Source organism: Tiliqua scincoides, chromosome 1, assembly GCF_035046505.1.
Source record: "Tiliqua scincoides isolate rTilSci1 chromosome 1, rTilSci1.hap2, whole genome shotgun sequence".
Classification (NCBI taxonomy): Eukaryota; Metazoa; Chordata; class Lepidosauria; order Squamata; family Scincidae; genus Tiliqua; species Tiliqua scincoides.
In genome coordinates, this window is record NC_089821.1 from 273,867,024 (window position 1) to 273,875,362 (window position 8,339).

Here is an 8,339-nt window from a genome sequence, read left to right on the forward strand (position 1 = left end):
CCTGTGTTTCAGAACCCAAACATCTGCTTTGCTTATGGAAACCTAGCTTTGGAAAGGAGCAATTCAGAATGGAGAAATGTTTAACCCTTTCTATACCAACCATTGTGCTCCAAATTGCACCTCTTCTATAATCTCTGAGGGTCCAGGTGCATATTTGCAAGGTGGTTTATGCAGCTCTACAACACTACATGGAGGGCCATGCAGCACTATAACACTACATAGCAGAAAAGAGGTTGAGGTTTGGATCTGAAGAACAGAAGGAGGGGGAGGGTTAAGCATCCCTCAACTCAATTAATGTACCCCCATAACCTTTTCCTTCATAGTGTATTGCAACTCTCACTTCTATTAAATTTAAATGGCCTTTTTTATATAAAAAGCAGATGTAATTCTGACCTTTTGTAAAGGTTAAAGAACTATGATTCAGTGTTTCATTAAAGTACTGAGAGGTATTTTCAGAAACACCTTTAAAAAAAAAAAAGACATTCTCATCCTGGAAAAATATGGTACCAAATGCAAATGTTGTAAGTTGTAGACAGGCTATCCTTTTGATGCAGACAGAAAAACAGTTCACATTCTTTTAAAGTTTTATTTGTACGTTTGACAATACACTGCCTACAAATAGATACTATACTCTTACTCACTTGCAGTCTTTAAGAAAAGGTGAATCCTTATACAAAGAAGGTCTGAGAAAATTCCCTTTCAGATAGCACAGCTGTCAGCAGACAAAGCATTTTAAAGTTAGGATCTTGTGCCTCTGATGTGAAGGAAGGGCTGTAGACCAAGAGCACGTCACTGGGAAATTCACTTGCACATTGAAGTGAATGGAGCAGCTCTTGCAGGGCTCTCTTTTGCCTCAGTGTGGTGTGATCAGAAGAGCTCTCCAGTGTTTCTTCCCTTTGGGCAAAATCCTAACCACTCCCCCAGGGGGAGCACTCCTTTTCTCCCTGTCACACACACTGCTCCTCTGCCTTTCCTCTCTTCATTAAGGGCAGACAGGGTTGCCAGATGCCATAACCACAAACGAGGATGAAGCACCCCAAAATGTAGGACATCCAAGGAAAATGTAGAACATGACAAAATAAAAGTTAAAAACACTCATATATGGATTTCATGTGGTTAAACACTATATTGCTTACTATTAAGTTCAAACTATATTGTATATAATTTATTAATTGTAAGAAAATTATGTGCTGCCCACTCACAGGGAGGACATTTAAGTTCTTTTCCAGAACACAAGGCTAAAGGAGAGGACATGTCCTAGAAAAAGAAGACATCTAGTCACCCTGTGGGCAGGGAGCTCCATGTGGCCCGCGAGAGTGTTGAACCAGAAGAGACTACCACTGCAGTCCTTTGCATGCTTGCCTGGGAGCAGGGCCCATGGACTGCAAAGGATCTTGCTTCGGAGTAGACATGCCTAGGATTGGGCTGGAGGACTTAAGTCCCCACATAGCTGAAAAGGTGATTAGGGCTACAATCCTTTCCACACTTTCTTGGGAGTAAGCCCCATTTACTATAATGGGGCTTCTGAACAGAAATGCATAGGATTGGGCTCTCAGGCACCGCAGGTCGAATGTTACAGCAGTTCTTTCTCACTCAGCCCAGCTACCTCACAAGGTTGTTGTGAGGTTCAAAGTAGGAAGACAGCCTGCCTCGCTATGCCCGGCCTACCTCACAAGCTTGTTGTGAGGCTCAACTCAGGAAGGGAGCAACCCACAAACGCCCCCAGGAAAGAAGGGGCGCCACTGCTAACCGAGTCATCAGCACCACCACGAGCCTGGCAGCCCCGCGTTCGAGCCCCTCGGCCCGGCTCCCAAGCCCTGCAGAGAAGGGCGAGGTCGGCGCCACTCGGTACCTGGGCGGTGACGAAGCCCTCATAGACGCTTCCTTCCCGGTTCTGGGGCAGCAGGAGCGGGCACTCCCGCAGCAGCGAACCCAGCCCCGCCGCCATTCCCGCCCGCGACCCCTCGCTTCGCTCCCACCAGAGGAAACACAAACTTCAGTTCGAAAGCGGCGGAGACACCAACGGCGCATGCGCAGACTCTCCACCTCCCCAAATATCGGCCAGACAGGGTTCGCGAGACGCGCATGCGCACTGCCAGTAGGTTCTGGTTTCGAGAGCTGGGAGAAGACGCGTGGGAGTTAGCCCCGCCCCCCAACGAAAGGGCAGCCGCGCGACTGACAAAGCGGATGAGAACCGTTTCTTTTTTTTAAGTTCTCCCCGCGCCTCGCGCTCCCAACTGTGATTGGACGGAGCAAGCGCGCAGGAGAGAAGTGGGCGTGGCTAGTAGATGGCCACGTCCCCTCCTGCTCTCCCGCGCTCTCTCTCTCTTCTAAGAGGCCTCCCCCCACCCAGTGTTGACATGCTTGACTTGCTCAGGGTGGGGGGCAGCGGTAGAGTGCCTGCATCTTTAACCATTGCACAGAAGAGGGATTGTGGGCAGGTGCAGTTCAAAGTGGAAGTGTTCAAAGAGCTGCAGCTGCCCACATTTCCTCTTCTGTGCAGTTCCCAAACTGTGGGTCTGTGGCCCATCCACCAGTGGGTCACAACCCAATTGTTTTCAAGACATGCAATTATTTATTTATTTTGTGGTTTAGCAAGGCCTGCCAAGGCCTTTAGCAAGGCCTGCCAAGATTTTGGACTGACAATCAGCCTGAAGAAAACACAGGTCATGGTTCAGGATGTGGACTTACCTCCCTGCATTACAATCTCTGCGCATGAACTGGAGGTTGTCCATGACTTTGTGTACCTTGGCTCAACGATCTCCGACACTCTTTCTCTCGATACCGAGCTAAACAAACGCATCGGTAAAGCAGCTACCACATTTTCTAGACTCACAAAGAGAGTCTGGTCCAACAAGAAGCTGACGGAACATACCAAGATCCAGGTCTACAGAGCTTGCGTCCTGAGTACACTTCTGTACTGCAGCGAGTCATGGACTCTTCACTCACAACAGGAGAGGAAACTGAATGCTTTCCACATGTGCTGCCTCCGACGTATTCTCGCCATCACCTGGCAGGACAAAGTTCCAAACAACACAGTCCTGGAGCGTGCTGGAATCCCTAGCATGTATGCACTACTGAAACAGAGACGCCTGCGTTGGCTCGGTCATGTTGTGAGAATGGATGATGGCCGGATCCCAAAGGATCTCCTCTATGGAGAACTTGTGCAAGGAAAGCGCCCTACAGGTAGACCACAGCTGCAATACAAGGACATCTGCAAGAGGGATCTGAAGGCCTTAGGAGTGGACCTCAACAAGTGGGAAACTCTGGCCTCTGAGCGGCCCGCTTGGAGGCAGGCTGTGCAGCATGGCCTTTCCCAGTTTGAAGAGACACTTGGCCAACAGTCTGAGGCTAAGAGGCAAAGAAGGAAGGCCCATAGCCAGGGAGACAGACCAGGGACAGACTGCACTTGCTCCCAGTGTGGAAGGGATTGTCAGTCCCGAATCGGCCTTTTCAGCCACACTAGACGCTGTTCCAGAACCACCTTTCAGAGCGTGATACCATAGTCTTTCGAGACTGAAGGTTGCCAACTAACTAACTAATTGTGGTTTATAACATTTTTGTCCTATTCCTTTTTGTTTTCTTTACTTGTCTCTGCAGTCTTACCTTTCTTATGACCCATGATCAAAAGAATTTTTAAATATGAACTTTTAAAATGCAGTTTTTGTCACATGTATATTGTACTGGCAACCTTCAGTCTCGAGAGACTATGGTATCGCACTCTGAAAGATGGTTCTGGCACAGCGTCTAGTGTGGCTGAAAAGGCCAATCTGGGAGTGACAATCCCTTCCACACCAGGAGCAAGTGCAGTCTGTCCCTGGTCTGTCTCCCTGGCTATGGGCCTTCCTTCTTTGCCTCTTAGCCTCAGACTGTTGGCCAAGTGTCTCTTCAAACTGAGAAAGGCCATGCTGCACAGCCTGCCTCCAAGCGGGCCACTCAGAGGCCAGGGTTTCCCACTTGTTGAGGTCCATCCCTAAGGCCTTCAGATCCCTCTTGCAGATGTCCTTGTATCGCAGCTGTGGTCTACCTGTAGGGCGCTTTCCTTGCACAAGTTCTCCATAGAGGAGATCCTTTGGGATCCGGCCATCATCCATTCTCACGACATGACCGAGCCAACGCAGGCGTCTCTGTTTCAGCAGTGCATACACGCTAGGGATTCCAGCACGTTCCAGGACTGTGTTGTTTGGAACTTTGTCCTGCCAGGTGATGCCGAGGATGCGTTGGAGGCAGCGCATGTGGAAAGCGCTCAGTTTCCTCTCCTGTTGTGAGCGAAGAGTCCATGACTCGCTGCAGTACAGAAGTGTACTCAGGACGCAAGCTCTGTAGACCTGGATCTTGGTATGTTCCGTCAGCTTCTTGTTGGACCAGACTCTCTTTGTGACATGTACGTATGTATATTCACTGTATACATTCAAAGCATCTTAAATAGGAATGCACAATGCATGCACAGCAGTTCACCTTATAATGGGAGGGCTCCACAGAGAGCGTAAGCCTATTTTCTATTTAGCTTAGATAATGTTGTACAGGATCAAAAGAGACCACTGACACCAAGCTAAGTTTAAGGCTTTTTATTAGGAGGAATGGAACCTGAACCAAACAAATCAAAATGACCTTGTTCCAAATTCCCTGAGGCAGGCAAGCTTGAGACAAGCCAGGCAAAGGCTGGGTAGTTGCTCCCTTCTCTGGTTCTCAGAGGCTCTCCCAGGGGCTCCTTCTAGCAGCTCTCTTCTCAGCTCTCAGGTTTCAGCTCCACTCTGCAGCTTGGTCTCCCCCAGCTCACTCCTGGAAGCTTCTCTTCCTGGAGGTCTCCGCAGCTTGCTCTTCCAGCTCCTTTTCTGCAGACACTCCCCAAAGCTCCTCACAGCAGCTCTGTGGCTTGCTCTCTCATTCTGCAGAGCCCAGTCTTGAAGCTCCTCTCAGCAGCACTTCCCTGGTGCTCCCTTGGGATCATTAGGAAGGGTATTGAGAACAAAACGGCTAATATTATAATGCCGTTGTACAAATCGATAGTAAGGCCACACCTGAAGTATTGTGTCCAGTTCTGGTCGCTGCATCTCAAAAAAGACATAGTGGAAATGGAAAAGGTGTAAAAGAGAGCGACTAAGATGATTACCGGGCTGGGGCACCTTCCTTATGAGGAAAGGCTATGGCGTTTGGCCCTCTTCAGCCTAGAAAAGAGACGCCTGAGGGTGGACATGATTGAGACATACAAAATTATGCAGGGGATGGACAGAGTGGATAGAGAAATGCTCTTAACGCTCTCACATAACACCAGAACCAGGGGACATCCGATAAAATTGAGTGTTGGGAGAGTTAGAACAGACAAAAGAAAATATTTCTTTACTCAGTGTGTGGTCGGTCTGTGGAACTCCTTGCCACAGGATGTGGTGATGGCATCTAGTCTGGACGCCTTTAAAAGGGGATTGGACAAGTTTCTGGAGGAAAAATCCATTACAGGTTACAAGCCATGATGTGTATGCACAACCTCCTGATTTTAGAAATGGGTTATGTCAGAATGCCAGATGCAAGGGAAGGCACCAGGATGAGGTCTCTTGTTATCTGGTGTGCTCCCTGGGGCATTTGGTGGGCCGCTGTGAGATACAGGAAGCTGGACTAGATGGACCTATGGCCTGATCCAGTGGGGCTGTTCATATGTTCTTACGGTGGTCTCTGAGCTCTCTGTGCTAGTGAAGCCTCTTTTATAGCCTCAGTGGCTCTGCACACAGCAGCCCTCTACCTTTTGATGATACTGCAGCCTTTTTGCACACAGCACTCAAGTCTCCTGCTCAGCCCCTCCCAGTCCTCCTTCTGTCTCTCCAATGCAGCAGTTTTCCATTTGGTCCTCCAATTCTCAAGGGCTTGTTACAAGGTATGCAGCAAGTGAGCCTATTGGCTCAGACAAACTCAGACAGACTGTCTATTGGCTCATAAAAGGCACAGCTACGATCCTACCAGGCCAAGTTACAGCAGTCAATTGAGCCCAAGTTCTGCACATATCAATAAGGACACATTATTACATTACTCTGGAGCAGTTTGGATGATGTGACCACCAGCCCTCTCAAACGCATGGGGGAAGAGTGCGAGTGTGCATGTCTCTTCCAACAAATTTCACCATGTCGCTACGCACTTACAGCCCAATCCTAAGCTTCTCGGTGCCCAGAGGAACAGTGGCACCAAAATGGCGACTGCTGTATCCTGTGAGCACTGGGAAGCTGCCGAAGGTCTCCTCGGAGGAAGGGGATATTTGTTCTTTTCCCCCGAGTAAGGGTGCAGGGCATGCAATGGGGCTTCTCAAGTCTGGGCTGGCTATTTTGCCGGCACAGACTTGAGAACCTCCGTGTCAGGGTTTTCAGCCCAACATGCCCAACAGGCCAACAGCCCAACAGGATCCATCAGAGGCCTCCGCTGCTGGTCCCATGCCCCCCTCGACCAGTTCCTCCCCCTGCCATGAAACACCTCCCCCCACCCCAAAAACCTGCAACACCACTATGCTGTCTCACTACCCCCCCCCCCAAGGTGCCATAAATGTGCTTTACAGCACATTTACAACATCTAGCGCCACTTTAATGGCCCATACAATTGGGGTCTTTGGCACTATTGACAGAGAGGGGAATGTGCACACCCATATTCTTTCCTCACATGATATAGGGCCCAATCTGAGTGTCATCTTAGGGCCCAGTCCTAGCCAATTCTCTAGCACAGGTGCAGCTGCAATGCAGCCCCGAGGTAAGGGAACAAATGTTCCCATACCTTGAGGGTGCCTCTGTGACTGCCTCCCCACCACAGGATACAGTGCATGCCCCGCTGAAACAACTGCACCGGCACTGGAAAATTGGATAGGATTGGACCCTAAACTGTTTCCTTTACACAGAATGGGATGGTGGAATGCTGGACTTTATCACTTTAGACCAGCCATTTTCAACCACTGTGCTGTGGCATACTGGTGTGCTGCGAATGGCCTGCAGGTGTGCTGTGGGAGTTTGGGGGAGGATTATTTATTAGTGGGGCCATTGGGGGATATCAGCCCCCCACCAACAGCATAGTATGCCTTGTGAATTGTCAAAAAACTGATAGTGTGCCTTGACAATTTTAATACTTTGTCAATGTGCCATGAGATGAAAATGTTGAAAATCACTGCTTTAGACTATGGGTGGGAGATCATATTTTTAAAAGCATGCTGTTCTAAAAAAAATATGCATTTAATTGCATGCATTAAAACTAGCGCATCATAGAAAGTTCTTCCTTATATGAATATATAAAGAGTCTTCTGTTGATTCTGAGTCCAATCCTATGCATGTCTACTCAGAAGTAAGTCCTGTTATAGTCAATGGGTCTTACTCCCAGGTAAGTGTGGATAGGATTGCAGCCTCAGACTTTTGACACATTGACTTAGCATTATCTGTGGTGCCTGCCAGTAACTCTCCAGAGGTTTTAAGTGGGACCTTTTCCTAGACCAATGTGGAAATGCCAGGATTAAATCTGAGACTTTCTGCATGTGAATCAAATACTCTACTGTTGACAGCCCCTTCTCATAGTTCTCTCTCTTGTGCATGAAAGTTTTCTTATGGTTGGGGAGCATTCAAAAATGTGACCTAGGAGCACAATCCTAACCAGGTCTACTCAGAAGTAAGTCCTATTGTGTTCAATGGGACTTACTCCCAGGAAAGTGAGGTTTGGATAGCAGCCTTAGACACATAACTTACAGTCAGAAGTGATACAGTTCAGATTTCTACCACCTCATTCTGCACAATGGGGTCACACTGTGAACTGCAGGAAATTCCATTTGTGGATGAAGAGCTGCACTCATGAAAGGTGCTTCTGCTAATGGGCTGACAACCTGGAATGTCTTCCCAACAATACTGGTGAAGGCATCCACGCCAGCATGGATTTCTAAGCAAGCAGAGGACCTTTGAGGATGTAACCATTCCAGTGTGATGTGAGGGTGTGTATATTATGTCATGACTGTCAGCTTGCGTTTCTTTAGAAAAGTAATGTCAGGCGCCTTGAATTATCTATGCACATATGCAAAACACGCTTCTGGCTCCCCAGAATTATTTCCTGCTGGCAGATGTCCAACAGCAACCATATAAATCAGCTACTTTTTACATATAAAGTACATAGGTTCTCTAATGCCTCATTTACATCTCCTTGAATTATAAAAATATTCCCTTTGCAGACATTGGCAACACAGGAAGACCAGACGAATCCATATGCTGCACTGATTTTGAAGGCCCAAAAGGATGCTGCTAATCCCTTTCAAACCTTGAATATACTTGGAGGTTTTCCAAACTGTCCGCTGAAAGTTTCCCCTTCAGAAACGGTGGTTCTGCAACTCAAAG

General features: G+C 48.2%; 1 protein-coding gene across 1 annotated transcript in view; it reads right to left on the reverse strand.

The window, feature by feature from the left end:
* FANCL (FA complementation group L) overlaps positions 1-2,014 on the reverse strand; it is a 55,466-nt gene extending 53,452 nt beyond the window's left edge. The window contains exon 1 of the mRNA XM_066626223.1: positions 1,853-2,014. Coding sequence (XP_066482320.1) covers positions 1,853-1,948 — 96 coding nt within the window. The 5' untranslated portion in view covers positions 1,949-2,014. The remainder of the gene's footprint in view (positions 1-1,852) is intronic.
* Between the last annotated feature and the right edge of the window lie 6,325 nt (positions 2,015-8,339).